Source organism: Fomitopsis serialis, assembly GCF_022376445.1.
Source record: "Fomitopsis serialis strain Sig1Antser10 chromosome Unknown B0H18scaffold_635, whole genome shotgun sequence".
Lineage (NCBI taxonomy): Eukaryota > Fungi > Basidiomycota > Agaricomycetes > Polyporales > Fomitopsidaceae > Fomitopsis > Fomitopsis serialis.
The window spans coordinates 1-19300 of NW_025955595.1; the positions used below are offsets into that span (position 1 = coordinate 1).

At 56.4% G+C, this 19300-nt stretch overlaps 2 protein-coding genes across 2 annotated transcripts; one reads left to right on the forward strand and one right to left on the reverse strand.

Annotated features, from left to right (window-relative positions):
* Positions 1-2113: 2113 nt before the first annotated feature.
* B0H18DRAFT_1131360 (uncharacterized protein) lies at positions 2114-3936 on the reverse strand (the record flags this gene model as incomplete). The annotated part of the gene is made up of 4 exons (XM_048035502.1): positions 2114-3370; positions 3420-3584; positions 3633-3746; positions 3802-3936. 4 exons carry the CDS (start codon positions 3934-3936, stop codon positions 2114-2116), a joined length of 1671 nt encoding a protein of 556 aa, XP_047884362.1.
* Positions 3937-5326: 1390 nt separating this feature from the next.
* Positions 5327-7152, forward strand: B0H18DRAFT_1076366 (uncharacterized protein). The gene is made up of 4 exons (XM_048031244.1): positions 5327-5348; positions 5406-6102; positions 6165-6880; positions 6937-7152. The coding sequence occupies exons 2-3, from the start codon at positions 5478-5480 to the stop codon at positions 6878-6880; spliced, it is 1341 nt and encodes a 446-aa protein (XP_047884363.1). The 5' UTR covers positions 5327-5348; positions 5406-5477; the 3' UTR covers positions 6937-7152.
* The last annotated feature ends 12148 nt before the right edge of the window (positions 7153-19300 follow it).

The following is a 19300-nucleotide window of genomic DNA, read 5'->3' on the forward strand; positions in this document are numbered from 1 at the left end:
AGATCCTCCTACTAGGGCGGCAGTTCCTCAACGAAACGGCGACCGCCAGAGCTCCGGCCGTGATCAAGCCCGAAGAGCTCCAGGGTCTGAAGGATATGGGCATGGGCGCGCGATTACGATTGCAAGCGCAGGTGACGAAACGAGACCTTCTCGTTTACCCGGGGTCGCTGCAAGCACAGATGATCATGCGCGCCGCACCGGCAGAGGAGCCTCGGCGGAAGGTGTACATGGCGGCCAACGCCAGTTCACCGGAGCAAGTAGAGGTTCTGGAGAAGCTGCTGCGAGCGCGCGGGGAGCTGGCCCGACTAGTGGGGAAGAGCAGTTTCGCGCATATGACATTAGGCGATAAGATGGCGAAGTCACCGGGTGCGTATTGACAGTTGTGCATCTCGGCGATGACTGAACCTATTGCGTCTACTAGAGAACGTCCAACGATTCCTAGATGCGCTCTTAGACCACACCCGACCATACGCTAGAAGCGCACTACGCACGCTCAGTGTGCGGAAGCAAGCGCACCTTCATACACCACCATACCCTACCATCCAAGCCTGGGACAGAGATTACTACTGTCCCCCAGAACCTCCCGCACCCCCTGTCGCGCTACCTCCACTTACTCTCGGCACTGTCTTCATGGGTCTCTCGAGACTATTCCAGAACCTCTACGGGATATCTCTACGACTAGCGGACGTCACTCCTGGAGAAGTATGGCATAGCGACGTCCGGAAACTAGAGGTGGTAGACGAGGACTCCGGTGTGCTCGGGTGGATCTACGCCGACCTCTTCGCGCGGAAAGGCAAGCCCAGCGGCGCCGCACATTATACTGTGCGATGTTCGCGCCGCGTGGACGATGACGACGTTGAGGGCGACCTCGTCTATGCTAACGAGTACGACAAGGCCGCCATGCAGACGTCTCGCGTCTTCGAGGCCGCTCACAGGCGGCAGTTCTCCGGACAGGAGGGCACGTTCCAGTTGCCGGTAGTCGTGCTGCTCTGCGAGTTCGCGAGACCAACCGTCGGACGCGGGCCCACCGTGCTAGAATGGCACGAAGTCATGACCCTCTTCCACGAAATGGGACACGCGATGCATTGTACGTCGACAGCTTTTGTACATACATGCATTACTCATAACTTACTGTAGCTATGATCGGCCGCACCGAGTACCAGAATGTATCCGGTACCCGCTGCGCTACCGACTTCGTCGAGCTCCCGTCCATCCTCATGGAGCACTTCCTCAACTCCCCCGCCGTCCTCTCCCTCTTCGACCCTAACGGTTCCCTTGACATCCGCCAGACCGGGAACCACCACGAAGATCCCTGCCGCTCCATCGACACTCACACCCAGATCATGTTAGCTTCGCTTGACCAGATCTATCACTCACCTACAGTGCTGGATTCGCGATTCAACTCGACGGCTGCGCTGGCGAAGCTGTATGAGACGCGTGGGCTTATTCCATACGTACCGGGAACGTCGTGGCAGACTCAGTTTGGCCACCTGTTTGGGTACGGGGCGACGTACTATTCCTATCTCTTTGACCGCGCCATAGCCTCAAGAGTGTGGCGGAAGCTCTTTTCACATGACCCCCTGAACAGGGAGACCGGGGAGAGGTACAAGCGGGAAATCTTACGCCACGGTGGTGGGAAGGATCCGTGGGCAATGGTGAGCACACTACTGGATGCGCCTAGATTGCGGAGTGGGGATGCGGAGGCAATGGAAGAAGTAGGTATGTGGAGGATAGAGGATGATGTATCAGTACCTGGACGGCATTAAGAGCCATCACCCTGACGGACACCAGTCAACTTCATTGGTGCGACCTTCAGGCTTGAAGCTTGAGGCCTTGGGGACTCCGCATATTGAGCTCCTTCGTATTTGGTTTGGCTTCAGCGGACTACGGCACGGCAGTAGAGCACAAACAGGGACCTTTACGAAGCAGCTCAGGCTTCGACGGCGCGGGCAATATATTACTAATAAAAATAGGGCTAGGAGGTGGAACAAGGACGGGATACGGCGTCCAAAACCCAGCAGAGATAGAGAAAGCTATGGCTACACATTCGGGATTGGGTATAGGGCAGAGCGATACCAGACAGCGGACGACAGCACGAATAGAGATGACGCAACTAGAAGATCAGCGCAGAAGTGTCGAGAGGCAATGTGAAATCGACAGATGCCAGAGGAGCCTTGTGCTTGAACAGGGGATCCGCGGATAGGTTGGGAATCAGTGCCGCACCAGAGAACGAGACGGAGTAGTCCATGTAGCCGTCATCAAGTCCATTCATCGCCATACTGTCCCAATTATTTTGATCAGAGTACAGGCCGAATGAGGGATCCTCCGATACAAGGATGTCGGGCATAGATGTCGGGAGCAATGGGGGCGTCAGCAGTATGTCCCAATCAGAGGACGAGCTCGACGCCGAAGAGACGGAGCGAATCGAGGACAAGGACGACATACGCGACAGCGTAGCCATGGGGCCTGGAGATGGGCTGCGCGATGGGGTGCTAGGTTCGGGAGAGGACGTAGATGGACTGGGAGAGGGGGCAAACGAAGTCGACGAGGAGACTGACCAATCGAGGGACGGTGTTGGGGAACCTGCAGGGCGAAAGCGGCTCAGGGTCTTCGGAGTACGTTTCGGCAATGCGATGGCTCTACGGCCAGACGACCTCCTCTTCGCGTACGGTTGACCGAACGGCTCGGTACTCAACGGGCGACGGATGTCGGTTTCATTCGCCAGCCCGTCGTGTCTCGGTTCAGCTGAAAGAATGGCAGGAGAGTGCATGCTATGGGGGAACAGGGATTCAAGCTCGTGTGCCGAAGACTCAAGTACACCCCGAGCCCTGGAGACCCTGGAAGCTTTCGCTTTGTTCGACGCGCGCCTTCCCGCGACCCTTGCGTGATCCGGTGATGCCTCCATTTTCAACGTAGCCGGCAAGGCTGTCGAACTCGACGTTGCACGCGGAGAATATCGTTGACTGCAACGACGGACAGGCTCGACCGATATGTCGGGTTGTGAACATGTGCCCGTGCGTAGGAGGGCTGGTAGAGGAGCAGATGGCGGAAGAACCGTGAAGCCTACTGTCGAAGCGGAGCCTGTCTTGAGTCGATGCGTTGGCGGGGCATGTTCGAACACCATGCCCTCCTCGCGAAGGGTGAGCTGCTCGAGGAGAGCCAATACTTCTTCGGAGGAGTCACTGCAGGCGAGCTCTTTACGTGATGGTGTCGGCAATCGGAACCAAGGGGTTGCGAGCTTGCGCGAGTCTCGTGCAATAGGGAAGGGGTCGTATGAGCATAATGGGGGATAACAGACTGGGAACGCATGTTGCGGTCGCTCGGACTTGAACGGTCCAAACGAAGGTATGGCACCCGCGTGCATGTCTTCCTACAGAGATATCTTAGCTCTGGTAGCTCGACCAAGACAAGCATCATACCTCAGCGCCATGCATGTGGGCGTCAATGGCATCTACCACGTACTTGTCTAAAATTCTCACTAGAGAAGCAGCTAGATCGGGGGGCAGCGATACGCTTCCTTGACTGGCTTCGATATGGCTCGACATTGGTGTGGCCTTCTTGGATCGACTGCGTCTATTTTGAAACTATTCATGTTGGGTATAATACCAAAAGATAGGCAATGACGTACTCACCCAAATGTTGATTTGCTTGTACTCCATATCGGTTTGTTTTGCAAGCTGCTGCTTTTCAGCCCGCGTAGGGCGAGGATTGCACTGAAATACTCGTTCTAGAATCGGTACAGCAGCCTAGATATAAGAGATCAAGTCAGCAAGGCAATGACGAGCATACAATTACAATTACCTGTTTGAAAGGAGGCTTAGATGGAGGCGTTGGTGACTGTCTCCGAGAAGCCGTAATGTGCTGAATACGTGACGACACCATGTCCATGATGGCACTCCGCCAGCTCTCCAGCACCTTTAAGTATCGAGATGCCATGACGGACGTAAACATAGAGGCTAGGTGCTTGGAAGTAGCGCGTCCAGTGGGGTCAACCCGTGCTGAGCTTTGCAGCGCACGGTTACACTGTGTTTCAGTATGACTCTTGAGTTGCATGGCCGTTCGGTGGTAGGCGCGAGAGATCTTCTCAGCGAGTTTTGGTGGGAGACCCTGTGCAGCGAGGTCATTGCTGATGGAAGTCGGCGAGGGAAAGGCATCTGGGGAGGGCGTATGGGGGTAGCCGTAGTTACGAGGTTCGACGGGCTCGACTGCAGAGAAGTCGTAGTCTTGCTAGCAAGTGCCCGCGCACGCGACGCTATGCGCTGCAGAGCAGTAATTTCAGCACCGAGATGCATGACAGGATAGATCAAGAGGCGAAAGAGGTACGAGCTATCACCTATCGCTCTGGTCGCGAGAGTACTACGTCGGAGTCTCAATCGACCATGGCCAAATAATTGGGCGTCACCGGCGCTACAACAACTGCCATTTATATCGAACCATAGGAACCGTGACGTGATATTGATTGCCTTATACAGGGGACAGTGCTGCTAGTGTCACTGTCTTGTGGTTGTGCTCTCTCAATGGACGCCGTCTGCTAATCTCGGCGTCGCAACGACGTGGCGCTGGAGAAGCTGCCGGAAATTGGTAGCCATAGCATCAAACATGCGTTTTAATCACAGTAAATACGTGGTACAAGTAAATGTATAAGTAGACGTGGCATCCAGTGTGGCACAAACCAGATCAGGAAGCCCCTATCCGGATAAGTATAGTAGCGGAGAGATCTGGTTTGCGAACAATGGCATGATCTGTGGACAATGAGCACGATCCATGGCATTCCATCAGGCGTATTGGATTGTACTATATAATGATACTTACAGCCTGCTTACAGCGACGAGCCAAATATTTGGACACACGTCGTGCGAAAAGTCACAGACGCCGGGTTCCAGGTTACATATCATGTACACGGGGTTTGTGTGGTACCTCAACATTGCTCGCCCTCTAGTCGTCTACTATGATCTCCATCCGCGACCGCCTGCTAAAAACGGAGGATGACTTTCTCTCAGCTGTTGTAGACGGCGACTCTGCCATCGAAACTTTCTCTTTACGATGGACCACTCTTCGTGAAGACATCACCGCTGCAGTCGCGCAGACCTCCTTAGACGAGGATACGTTGTGCCTGGTCCACGACGTGTTCTCGAGGATGGAGCTGCTCGCTTCCTCTTTCTGCGATATATTCGTTGCTTCCGAGGACATTCATGCAAGCATGGACTCCGAACTCGCCGACGTCTTCGCCCATCTAACTCTAAGCGATGTCGAGACCAAGAACAGCGTTACAGCGCATGTCGAGGACTTCGCGCCACCGATGTACGGCGACGTTGAGTCGTTCGACGCTGACTTGTACTTTGACATCGGTATGTTACTTAGACTCTGCTGAGTCATTCCAGCCCGTTCATTTCCTCTCATCGCAGAAGATTTTTTGCCGAGCTCCCCAGAACCTTCTCTCGTCTCCGACTATTCGTCTTCAGACTGTAGTGACGACGATGACTTGCCGAGCCCTGTCATTGGCAAACGCGGCACTGAAGGCCGTGGCGAAGAGTGCTGCAAGCGGCATATGCGGAAGCGACCTCGGTAAGACAGGATGCCCATCTTATGGCACTATGCTCACGGCAGTCCCTAGATCATCGTACCGCTCACCGGAGGATACACCGGACGTCTCTCCTACTTCTTGGCTTTGGGATGAGCCCGACGAGCATTGCGTGTCCCAAGACTCTGCTCCTCACGAAGCCATCTCTACCGTCCGCACGATCAGGCCCCTGCCGCCACGCAAGAATTTTGTGACTTCCGATGGCGTTATCGCGCGGCCATTGGCCCTGCAGCGTAAGCGTCGTCTATCTGATGCTGAAGTTCAACCCCTTCCAAAGCGACCTCGTGGCTGTGGCGCTGTGGCCAGAGGCCAGACCGTGTCAAATCCTCTACCGAGAAGAGGCAACGAGCTGGAGGAGCAGACGCACAACATCGATGATTGGTTCACGACATTTGCCGTCGTCGAACCTGCCACATTTGAACCACCGGAGCGCAGAGCGTCGATGGTCATCGAAGTATTCACTGGTTTCCGCGGCTCTACTACAAGAGTGTATAACAAGCCGGTGACCTCTCAATCCGCGGGTGCGTTTGATATCTTTACGACTGCTGATAACTCACTCACCCTTTGTCTATGCCGATCACAGCGGTCGATTCTTCTTCAACCGAGTGCTCGCAACAGTCGGCCATTTCTGCAATCACCCCCCGTGCTTCTATTAGCATGGCCTGTGGTGCTGATGGCGCTGTGTCCTCAACTTCGACGAATGCGGTCGATGTAGAACCGTCCCACACGCAAGAAGAGGCTATCAGTGCCCATCCCTCGCAGGATCCAACGCCACTTTCTGCGACTCCGTCGACAACGTCGTTCTTGCTGGATGGTCCTGTACCTCCAAAGCTGGAGATGTGCGATTCTCCAGTGACTGCGGCAGTCTCGCTCACGTCGGATGTGTCGGACTTGGCTCGATCCCTCTCAGGTATCTCACATGAGATCGTACATCGTCCCGACGAGCTTTCAAGCAACTCTGTCATATCCCAATCTGTGGCCCCTGTGTCACGCGACCGATCTCCTACCCCTCCTCCTTCGTTTGAGAGTGCGACGACCTCTCCTGCTTGTGATCCTCCTGGCTATTCTGTGCTTGATCTATTTCCACCAACGGGCTCTCTCACACCTCCACCACCATACCGCCACTCACCTGAAAAAGAGCTTCCTTTGATCCTGCCGATCAATGACAAGCCACTAGACGCGGGCGCCCTCCTTGCCGAGTTGCTCCCTCTCGTCCTCAGTGGGACGGTGCGCGAATACCCAGAGGCATCTCCACAGCATGTACAGGTTCCATGGGCGGGCCTTGCGATTTCCGTTTGAGTAAGTATCAAGGTCTGTTTCGTCTTCTGTCGGCGTTCTGACAAAATCGCACGCAGGCCTTTGGCTCTTACCCGGACTGCGTATCCTTATACTATGTATCACTGGCTTCGGTATACCCCTCTGTTTTCTCACTAGCATAGCGTCCTGTAATCACTGTGCTGCGCACTTGCAGCGTGATACCACTATTGGCGCTGTCTTGGGGAAAGATGCAACTGTCCACCGTGCTCGTTTTGTCTGAATGCGACTCAGAGTTTCGAACAAGACGGTCCAGCTAAAGCATTGCGATCGCGATCGTTGTGGTGGCGAGTGTGGTCGCTGGCGGCTGAACGAATTGCCCAGTGGCATCTAAGCCACTCGGCGCCGCCATTGGCCATGCCGAACACAGCCAAGCCATAGCCGAGGAAGGGCGCGTGCAAAACTTGAGATTAATGTCAGATTGATCAACGAGTGGCATGCTGTGGTGAGCAAATCGAAACAAACAGACTCTACAGGGTCTTGCATATTTTTTTGACGGTCGCCTCGCGCGAATTCTTGTTTGTTCCGACCAAAGTCAGCCATATCCGGTAGGTGTTGAGCCCAAGCCGCTCCACACGTGACATGCCTGACCGTGCTACCTGCCGGATTTGGGTGCCTTTGGTTGGAACAAACAAAGATTCGCGCGAGGCGACCGTCAAAAAAATATGCAAGACCCTGTAACTGAGGTACTTCGCGTGGCGTGTCGGTGGCGGGGGCTTTGAAGGGAACCTAGAACCTGCCTAAAAGGGGAAATGTCGTTACTCATCCCTCATGACTACAGTCGACGGCTGCAGCTGCCGCGGGGGGTTCGGTGCCCCTGGAGCGTTGGCGGGCCTACGGATGTGCTCGGCATTGTCACTTCGGATGCGCGAGGTACTCATAGTGCATGGGTCTCCATCCGACCCACCCGGATGTGACCAACTATATAACCAGGGGTCCTGCACGCACCTATGCCCGCTGTACCTCCGCCTTACCCATGGCATCCAATGACTCCCAAACACAAGTAGCTGAGCCTGCGCTTGACGCCCCCAACGCCGCTTCCGCTCCAGCGTACGAGCATGACCGTCAGTCTCATGACAGCGGCCGAGAGGCCACACTGACCTCTGGCCTGCACGACGCAGAAAAGGCCAACAAGTCATCGCCTGAGAAGCAAGAGCGCGCAAGCGAAGATGACGGGGCCACCATAGTTGACTAGGAGGGTCCGGACGACCCAGCCAATCCGAGAAAGTGAGACCTATAACGCTTTGTCAATCATCAGTAGATACCTGAACATAGACGTCCAGTTGGTCGACGAAGAAAAAGTGGGCTGCCGCGGTCACTGTGTCGGCATTTACCTTCATCTCGCCAATATCGTCGTCTATGGTCGCGCCGGCAGCCGAACAGATCGCTGAACAGTTCCACATAACGAGCGGCGCCATAACCAGTCTGACCGTATCGGTATTCGTTCTTGCCTATGGTGAGAACTTTGATTTTCCATCGGTGGCTTGAGAGCTCACGCACCGTCGTTAGCCGTCGGACCGCTCTTTCTAGGTCCTCTGAGCGAGATGTTTGGACGCGTTCATGTCCTCCGTGGCGGAAACTTGTGGTTTACTGGTCAGTCGATTCACACCTCATCGTGCGGTTCAGCCGCCGATTTACCACTTTATATCTGCAGCATGGAACCTAGGCTGTGGCTTCTCGCAGAACACTGGCCAGCTGATCGCGTTCCGTTTCCTCGCAGGCCTTGGCGGCAGCGCACCCATGGCAGTAAGCACCCTTGTGTTGAGAGCGTAGGCGCACCAACTAACCTTTGCCCTAGACTGGCGGTGCCGTCCTCAGTGACATGTGGCTACCAGAGCAGCGTGGGCAGGCCATCGCTATCTACTCTCTGGCACCTTTGTTGGGTCCGGTCATTGGTCCAGTGGCGGGAGGCTGGATCGCAGAGCGGTCTACCTGGCGATGGGTCTTTTGGGCAACGACTATCGTCGCTGCATTGGTTCAGCTCTGCGGACTTATCTTCCTGAAAGAGAGTGAGTGTCTCCAATAATACGCTATGCCTTAGCTCTGACCTTGTGTCCACTACAGCATATGCTCCGATACTCCTGGAGCAGAAGGCAGCCCGCATACGCCAGGGAATGGATCCCGAAAAAGGTGCCGTTCGGGCGGTCCGTAGTGCGCAATCGACCGGTAAACAGCAGTCAGTCCGAACGATGCTCACCACACCTCGCCACTGACTGCATGTGCAGCATGGGAGCCCTATGGCAGAAGTCGCTCACCCGTCCGTTCATCATGTTCGCGCATGAGCCCATCATCCAGCTGTTCGGCCTGTACATGGCCTTCATCTACGGTGTCATCTACTGTACGTACCGCGTTTTCACCGACATGGACAGCGAGCCTCATGATGACCTACAGTGGTATTGACGACCATTCCGGGTATCTTCTCTTCCGTGTACCACGAGGATGTCGGTATCGGTGGTTTGCACTACATCGCCCTTGGCCTCGGTACGTACCTTGTGTTAACGGCGCGTTGTCTACCTACCTGACGTTCCCGCGCAGGACTGTTCGTTACCACGCAGATCAATGCCCGAGTGATCGACCGGATATACCGAAGGATGAAGGAGCGTAACGGCGGAGTCGGCCTACCTGAGTTTAGATTGAGTATGTCCCACGTCGCAGCTGCGGTTACCTGCAACCTACTGACACGCATGAATGTTAGTAACTGTGTTCCCGGGCACAGCTTTGATTCCAGTTGGACTGCTCATGGCGGGCTGGGGAACGCACACTCACTGGATCGTCGTGGATATCGTGCGTAGACCACCCTTGTCAGTCGAATAGCCACCTACTGACCTACCGTCTCACAGGGTCTCGCAATGATCGGCTCCGGGATGATCCTGACGTTCCAGGGAATGCAAACCTACGTTATCGATGCCTTCACCTTGCATGCTGCGTCAGGTATGCTCCTCGACACCTACCGTATGTGACCGTCCATGCTGATCAATGTGAACAGCGCTTGCGGCCGTCTCGTTCCTCCGCTCAATAGCGGGTTTCGGTTTCCCGCTATTCGCGCCTGCGATGTACAATGCGTTAGGCTATGGCGTGGGTGATACCATCCTGGCCGCGGTTGCGGTTGTCGTGGGACCACCAGCGTACGTACCTTAGCACCATGGCCCGACGATGACGTTAGCTAACAAACCGTGATTGTAGGGTATTCACCTTCTGGAAGTACGGCGAGAGAATCCGCGGCATGAGTCGGCACGCTCGACGCGCGCCAGTCAAGAAGTGAGAACAGCGAGCGAAACAGGACACACGTCCTCGAGGCTGCACACAGCCGGAGCTTCAACGCTCACCTTCGCAGTGTCCGGTCATGATACCATACCGGCATTCTACTGCAGTGCCAACTAATGAGGGACGCACCTAGATTCGCAATGTCCATACGCGTTCGGTACCCAGATGCTAGGTTAGCATGGGACAGACCACCATACTGCATAGCATCATTCTTCTGCTACCATCTCATGGGACTTTTCTTGATTAGCATGGATTGACGATCGCACCTACATACGATACCTAGCATGGCATGTCAGTGTACTTACCTTGGCGTCGCTGTTAATCTGCAATGAAATCGATCTTTACGCCGCATGGACGATTCAAACCAATCAGTGAGCGGGGTAACTGGCGAAGAGCCAGGCATACGTAGTGCATCACAGGTTAGACGAGAGTATGTCGCTCACCTCGATATGCTAATGCTTGAAAATGGGGAGTGGCACACTCATGAATTCTGGCGGCTGTGCTCACCTGGCTCGCATGCATATCGTATGTTGTGTCGCTCGCATGTCCAGCGGAGTATATTAGGGGATAATGGAGGAAGGGGGACACGGCAAGAACGAAGCAGGATGGAGGTTGCGCAATGGGGGGAGGCGGGTGCACCGACCGACGGGTACGGCTTATGTGAGACAGGCCGCGCATGCCTTTTACCTCATTCCTTATACAGAGAACAATGGCCAAATCATTGGGCAGGTCGGCTTGCCCGAGGGCCAAAGCGATACTGGCTGCGAGGGCCAAAGCGTAGTGCTGTAGTGGTCAGTTACAAGAGTCCGATACAACGAGTGTGACCGCATCAGAGCGATGTAAGTGGAGGTACTGACCGTCGATTAGGAACGTAACAAACGTTTACTGATTGTCACGTTGTCGCGTTATGTCACAGCGTTACCTGACGCGGTGGTGACATGGCTGGTGAGCACTCCCTGCCCCCAACCTGCTCCCCTCGTCCACTATCCTTGTCGGCATTGTCGTCGCATTGCCGAGTCAAAGCTACTGATAAAGCGCTTATTACTTTGAGAAACACGTTGTTCACAGCTCGCTCACCATGGCCGTTCAGAGCCACATTGTGAGGCGCGTCTCGCTGGACCACCTACCGAACGAGCTTCTTTTCCAGATCGTGTCCTACTTTGGAGACCAAAAGGCCTTTCCGAAACGATACCGCATTTTATACACGCTCTCACAGCTCAGTCGTCGCTTCCGCACTTTTGCGCTGTTGGTTCTTGCCGAAGAAATATCCGTTGCTACGTGCGACCAGTTCACGGCCGTCGTTTCTTCTCTCGAAGCAAATGGTCGTGCGGGCTATGTCCGGTATGTGTCTCATTCGCTCAGACGTCTGCTCATGCTCAAGCGAGAATAGACGCGTGCGCATAGGCCATTCGACGGAGCCGTCACCGTACATCGACACGTTGCCGGTGCTTTGGTGCATGCGCCGATCTGGTAGCTTGCGCGCGCTGAGGTCCTTCTCCTGCTGGCAAGGCATCCTTACCAATGCACATCTGCTGCTCCTCGAGGGATCGCTGCACCTCACCGACCTCAGCGTCGTGCTCTATGAAGATGCCATGCCCGTGGACTTCGGGCGCTGGCACCAACTGCGCACGCTGCGCGTCGAGTTCTGCGCGAAGACTGCGCCCTTCGGCTGCGCAGTCACATTCCCCTCCTACGCCAACCTCACCACGCTCGCCGTCAACGATGCCGTAGGGTCGGAATGGCTGGACGCCCATCTTCGCCATGCGCACTTCCCAAGCCTTCGCGTTCTGAATCTGCAATATGCGACATCGCCGCCATGGCTCGTCTATCAATTCATACACAGGCACCCGACCCTCCTTGAGGTCAACGTCGGCTTCGACCCGAACCTGGATCACTGGCTTGCCTTCGATCGCCTTCTGAAGCTTATCCATGGTACAGGGACGTGGGGACCTGAGTCGGGCACCCCAGGGTCCATGCATGACGATCCTATCTTTACCATGCGCGGCATTCCGGCTCTCGACCAGGAGACATACTGTGTGTCGACTCGGTTCGCCTTCTCCCGTGTCCCGCTATACCCCGAGGCGACGCAGTGGGACAAGCCCGAGGGCTCGCAACGACAGCGCTATGCTGCTACGGGCCTGGCGCTTTCCATTGTCGATCAATGCTTCTGGGAAGACAATGGCACCGACGTCGTGCGGCTCCACCAGTTCCTGGCGAGGATGCCAGGGGTCTTCCCTGAGTTAGCGGAGCTGCGCCTGGCGTACGGCACGCCGTATATAGAGGGCAGCTTCCAAGAGGTCATGCAGTCCTGCGCCGCCAGCTTGACGAATTGGACCTCCCTTCGCAAGTTCACATTTTCGTGGGGGATGTCAGACGACGACGAGGGCGAGGAGCCCTTCCCTGACCTGTTCAGGTGGCGTCCCGACGCTTCCGACTCGGAGGAGGAAACATCCGACATACTTGATGAGGTCCAGCCTCCGATACACGTCCAGCGGGAATACTTCGACAGTGGCGAATCTGGGTCGCTGGCCATCTGGCCACGCACGGGCCAGCCGTACACCGCCCGGCAGCTGGAAACGCTCTTCCACCTGAGCGTAGGCGACGTCGAAGCCATGCAGGAGGCGATCCGCGCCGTATGCGACCCCGGCATCGACGACGACACACTCATGGATACGCCGGGTCTTCCGCTGAAAGCATGGGTCGCCAGGCACGAGCCGCTCATGTTGAAGATGATGCGCCAGCTTGCCGTCAGCTGTCCCACTCTGGAGACGATCGCGTGGCACCCTGTACGCCAGGCGATCTGGTGCTCGCCTGTGCGCTGGCTGTGGAAGGTGCACAGAGAGAAGGAGTCGCAGGCCCTGCGCATGCTGTCGAACGAGTTCACGTATCAAAACTGCCCTCAAGGTGATCCTCCGGCGCTGCACATCCTCGTGGGACAGGAGTTAACGGTAGCTGAAGAACATCCGGCGATGGTACATAGGAAGTGAACTACTGGAGGACTCGGGCATGTTTGACGTTTGTGACCATGGGTTTTCTGATGGCGACTAATCTGTTTCTACTCACCGAAATCTAACCACCTCGACAGTCAGTTAAATTTGTTGACTACGTGCAGTGCGTATGTATGTCTACGTGCTGTAGCATCATACTTCTTTCTTTCTTGACGCGTATCCATATCTTGTAAATATGTACCTCAGATCTTGGAGGCAATCAATCTATTTATGTTCCTACGACTGCTTGATAACTTGTAATTCACGTTACGCGCATTGCGGCATGTCTGCGTTTGACAAGCCCCATATATGCCACACCCGCCCAAATGCTCAAGCGTCCATATGTCAGGTTGTACGTTCTATTTCGCTCCGAAGTTCGACGCACCTGCGCAGTGACGGTTCCTACAATCTCCATGACTCGCAATATTCTTGTTTAACACATAACTTAGTATACATCGATCAGTGTATCATTACATAGATGACAACTAGGCTACCACGCGACTCTCTACATGATATAATACAGCTTGCTTCGAGGTAATGTCTCTACATCAGCTCAGAGCTCTCCGACCTTCGTCGTCTGGGCTCCACTGGTTGCGGGGTATGGGTTGCCGACGACGTGAGGACCGGACTCGAGGGGTGCTGTGCTAGAGGGTACGCCATCTGGCTTGCCAGTCGCAGAACCACTGGTACCAGTGGTGCCGGCGACATACGTCTTCGCCTGCTCGATGTGTGGCTGAGCAGCGGTCTGCGCTGAGGCAAGGTAGTCCTTGCCCGTCTCGAACGCAGTCTGCGCAGTTGACTGCACGGTGGAGGACAGGTTTCGCGTCGTCGAGCCTTCCTGTGCTTGGCTGTTGAAGAGCGACTAGACCACCATGTTAGTAACATAGAAATGTACGCAAGATCTACAGAACATACCTGAGCAGTCGCATACGCGCCGTTGGCGAGGTTCTTTGCCTGCTCAACAGCAGTAGCGGCGGTGGTTCCAGCCATGTTCTTCGCCGCCTGGACGTCGAACTGGCCCTGCTCAGCCGCCTGAGTCGTCGCCTCGCTCAGAGAGCGTTGAGCCTCGAGCTCGTTCACTGCAGAGATGACCTGAGGCTCGATTTGCTGGAAGGAAGGAAGCTCGAGTCAATACGAGCGATCCTACGTACACACGTCGAACTGACGCACTTGGGCCTCAGAGGCAGCTTGCCGTGCGGCGGTCTGAACCTGGCCGGCGTTCTTGCCGACCTCGTCAGAGAGTTCCTTGGTCGACATCTCGGCCTGCTGCCACGCAGCGCTGGTCTCCCAGTGGGCATCAGTGCTGCACGCAACCGCAATCAGTATCTGGACACACGACAGCATACACATGTGAAGAAGCGGGCGCACTTGTTGGGTGCCTGCGCACCGACAGTGGTGGATCCTGCCTTGGTAGAGTCGGACATGGTGATTGAGTGGGGTATTCAGAGGTTGGTCGTGTGCAGGTCGTGAAGTAAAGAGGACAGAAATAGTGGGGGCTCGTCAGGCGAGTGAGGCATTCTTATACTGTGCAGTGGTTCCTGGGTGGATACGACGACGAGTGCTGTCACACCTGCACCGACGTCATCCAGTCGGATGGAGGCGCGTACAGACGCGCCAACTTCAATGACGTCACGCGTACCCGTCACGCGGAATGCAGTCTTTTCGGCGTCTGTACCAGCTGTCTATTACGGTAAAGCGACGCGTACGCATCGATAGAGAAAGGAGAACGTCCGTTGTACACACAGTAGCGTGCCAGGCAACATAGGGGATAACACGCGAGAGGGTATGAAAACACCTGGTATCACAGGGTGCATCGAACGGAGAAACGGGGGAAATGCAGAGATCATCGGCGATTGCAGGAAGACACGAATCTTGCAGGGCGGCTCGGAAAGTGCAGGGGCAGTGAGAAACGAAGAGAGAAAAACTGGAGGATGGTCGATGAGGCTGGAAGCAAAGGAGGAAACGGGAACGGAATAAAGACAGACAAACATCACGCGTCGTGAGAAGGAAACACATAGACAGGAAGGAACTTCACGGACAACGGCCTCTATCTCTCCGCCACTACTCTTGCTGCTGTTGAACCTGGTTCTGGCGACGCTCATCCTCTTCGAACGGGCCCATGCGCAGGAAACGAGCGAGTACTTCCTCCGAACTGCGCTTGAACACGTCTACGCCGCGCGCGGGGTCCCACACACGTCCTGCTTTGCGTGGAGGCGGAGGAGCGGTCGCACTCTCGGGCGTCAATGGCATACCTTGCGTGGACGGCGACGACGTTAGGTTGGTGTCGTTCGAGACTGAGCGAGACATCGGAGGCCCGAACGGAGAGGTCAATTTGGGAAGCTTAGGGGAAGGAGTACTGGGCGGCGGGGTCGACGATAAAACGGGCCCGACCCTCGGCGAGGCAGGCTTGCTGGGAGGGGTACTGCCAAACGAAGACTTGCGAGAGGTGGTGAACTGCTGCTGTTGCGCAGAGGACAGCCTGCGAGGCGACGCGCCCTTCGGCGTGGACGGCACTCTTGCAGGGCTCGCGGTACCAGACATGGGCGGGGTCGAGATCTTGGCCGGAGTGGGGACCTTTGGAGGGCTCATGACACGCGGAGGCGAGGGCACCTTGGGCGGGCTCAGTTTGGACGGGGACGGCACCTTGGGCGGACTCAACGCTTTGGGTGGAGAGTAGGTGCGTGGTGAACCAAGCATCTGAGGGGACCGTAACCCAGTTGGCGACGCGGAAGACGGGAATGGTACCGTTTGCTTCAGAGACTGGCTGAGAGCCGGAGTCGCTTGTCCCATTTGGTCGGGATCCATCCTGAATTCATGTACGGGCGCCGGCGGCAACAGGGTAGGCGGAGGCAGGAGGCGGTTCTTGGCCAAAATCGGACTGGAAGCCATATCACGCTTCGTCTTTTCCGGGGCAATCCTGGTCGAGGGAGGCGGCTGCTTATGATCTCTGGACACCGGACCATCGCCATCCGGGGACGACGAGCGAATCTTGACCTGGACAGCCTGGTGCCGAGTCTCAACAGGGATGGTCTGCACACCACGCCCGCGATACTTCCTCCCTTTTGCGGCCGTCGCTGACGCAGTACTTCCCGACCTCGAGCGGCCCCCGGAATGACTGCCGGTCCCTAGGGCGCTGTCCTTCTTGCTCTCGCCGTCCCAATCGTCCTCGTCGTCACCTTCGTCCTCGTCATCACCATCCATGCTGCTTGCATCCTGCCGCGCCTGCGCAACCCGCTCGCGCTCCTTCTCCAAGCGCCTCCACGCGTCGTCATCCGTCCACTGGGCGGAGCGACGGCGGGGCGAACCCGTGCTCTGATACGGCACATGCTGGAAGGGATACTGATGATGCGGCCTCACAAGCTTCGACGCGTACTTCTGTATACTGGGGACCGTGTCCCACGCATTCGCATACGTGAGATGACCCGGCAGCCCAATCGTCGGCGGCGTCGGCGCTTGCACATGCAGCGCAGGTCGTATCTGGCCCGGCGACCCGGCGGCAGCGTCAGGCGAACCCTGCTCTGGGGTGAGTGCTTCCTCAGCCTGCGCGCCTGACGAAGACAACGCCTCGTCCTCGATGTATTTCGTAGCGGGGGGAGCGTCCGAAACTGGGAAAACACGCTTCGGGGTGTGCTGAGGCTTTTGCTCCCAAGGGAACACCGCCTGCACCTTGGTCGGATCGGGGACGGGCTGAGCAGGAGGGGACCCAGGGCCTGCAGGCGGTGCTTGTCCAAAGACGTTCGAGTACTGGCCCTGAAGGAGAAGCTGCTCTGGTACACGGCTCGGAGGAGGCGGCCGGAAGAACGCGTCCGAGTGCGGCGCGGGCACGTAGGGCACCGGTGGTGACGGGAAGGCTTGATGTGCAGCGTCGTGCTGACGCGAGGGCGACTGGTCCCAGACATTGGGGAAATACGTGTCTGTGGGGAACGCGTTGACTACAGGAGGGTTATTCGGGGGAGGCTCAATGGCCGGGTTCCAGGACAACTTCGGAGGCGAGGAGGGACGAGGGGGAGAGCGATGCTCGTGGTGTTGATGATGCTGGTGTGCATGCGGGTGATGTTGAGGTTGGTGGTATGGAGGCGAATGATGCTGAGGCGAATGGCCAGGAGAATGACGAGGAGAATGGCGGTGGTACACAGAGGGCATCGGGATCGGTTCATGCTCGGGACTGCTGTTTTGAGGGGAAGGAGGTTGGTGGCGGAACGGCTGCTGATGCTGATGCTGACGGTGGTGGTGGTGTGTTCCCTGATGCTCGGGCTCAGGCTGCCACTGTTGCCGTTGAGAGTCATGCTGCCGTCCTTGATCTTGGTGCTGTTGTTGAGAACTCTCTGGACCCGACCACTGTTCACCTTGGGTAGGGTACGACAAGGCTGGCGGCGACGATCTGCCCTGCTGATAAGGTGCAGGCGGAATCTCGTTGGGGCTAGGAGTAGGTGGCGTGTGCATCCTCGGGCCATCGCCGCCTCCACTGGGATGCAGTTGTTTGTACTCTTCCTGAGTGGGCGTCAAGTCCCGATCACGGTCGTTTCGATGGCCTTCGCCTGTCCCTGTATGCTCGTCCCAAGTCTGAGTCTGCGGCCTCGGTTGGGGCTTAGGCCGCATCAAGTCGACACGACCTCCCAACGGCATAGAGCGGTACTCGCCCACTTGAACAGCGCTTTCGGTGTCAGCGACAGAGCTGCCCATGTTACTCATACCCTCTACGGCAATTCTCCGTAGATCCTCCAGACCTAATGTACCACCAGGATGAGTAGCTGTCCCGCTGAGAGTGATGGGAGGAAGCTCCGCGCCGAGCTCGTCCCGACCACTTTCGTCCCAGACCGAGGCATATCTCCGGACCTCGAATTCGGCGCGCGCCGTGGGCGCGTCCGAACGGTAATACCTGTCGTACACGTCGAACCAACGGTCGACGAGCGAGTCAAAGTTGTACACCTGCTTGCGCTTCTCCTCCTGCGGAACATTCGCATCGTGCTGCCGGGAGGGTTTGATACCGGGAGCCCGGTACTGCAGGCTTGCCCAAGGTTTACTGGGGCCAATGAAGTGAATCGCCGATATTTGCGAGCCAAATCGTTCATAAGCGGGGGCGTATCTGAGCATAGGCGCGTCAACAACGGCAATGATACAGAACGGGTCAGCTGGACGCGACAACCACTCACGTGTACGCAGCAGTTGGTGTTGTATTGTAGGTGAAGCTCAGGCGGTGCCAGTTCCCGCCCCTCCATTCGTTTAAGAGTCCTTGGTCCCCTCCGTCCCAGCTACCCTTGGTCTTGAGGAGCTGGACGAGCTGGTCGAATTTATCTTGACCGGGATTCAGCACCAACACGCCGGAATTAAAGATATCCGGCCAGCCGACATCCGGCACAGCTGCGAAATCATGAGGTATGTTGAACAAGTGCGATAACGGCCGTATCGGAAGGACGTCTGCGTCGAGGAATATTATCTTCTGGTACTGCGTCAGGCGAAATATGTGTAATTTTGTGAGCACATGACTGAGATCCGGACGACCTAATACAGCGGAAGGGTGATCAGCAATTTTCATGGCGCATATATGGACAAGAAGAAGCGAGACATGTCTATAAGTACGGCATAGGGAACAATCGAGACTAGGGTCGGGCTGGTGACCTAGTCACGGCCCCGTCCTTGAGACGGATCATGTTCCCCAGCCCAGAAATTATACACGAGGTGCTATGCACGCCACTCGTGGTGAAGGACCAGAGTGCGATGGGCTTACACCGCTTTGTGGAATTCCTGCGAGTTCCGAATTGTATACTCACCGAGTAGCTGCAGACCCTTCTCGTCCTCCTGCTCTATGAGCTCAACGCCGATCACGACATTGAAGGCGCGGCGGAGGAGCTTGATGGTAGACACATCTATGCTCTCGGGGGTAACGAGGCACACGGTCTGGAAGTTGACTTCCGGAGCCTTGGCGGGTGTCGGGTGCAGGTCCTTGAGTGCCGCTGCGACTGCGAGAGCACCGGGAAGGTAGTGGTCGGACGTAACTAGAGAAATAAAGGCAAAAGGAATGGACATGATGCGACGGAGCGCAAGGGGCGTCGTCGACGCGTCCTCAGAGGGCGGACAGCGGTCGAGGTTGGAAAGAGAGTCGAGCGTCTGAGACTTTGCTCGAGCTGAGTGCTGGGCGCTTACGGGTCATCTC

Coding starts and splice junctions, on each gene's coding strand:
- B0H18DRAFT_1076366 (XM_048031244.1), top strand. CDS start 5,478: ATGACTTGCCGAGCCCTGTCATTGGCAAACGCGGCACTGAAGGCCGTG. Junction 6,103..6,164: donor GGTGACCTCTCAATCCGCGG/GTGCGTTTGATA, acceptor TGCCGATCACAG/CGGTCGATTCTTCTTCAACC.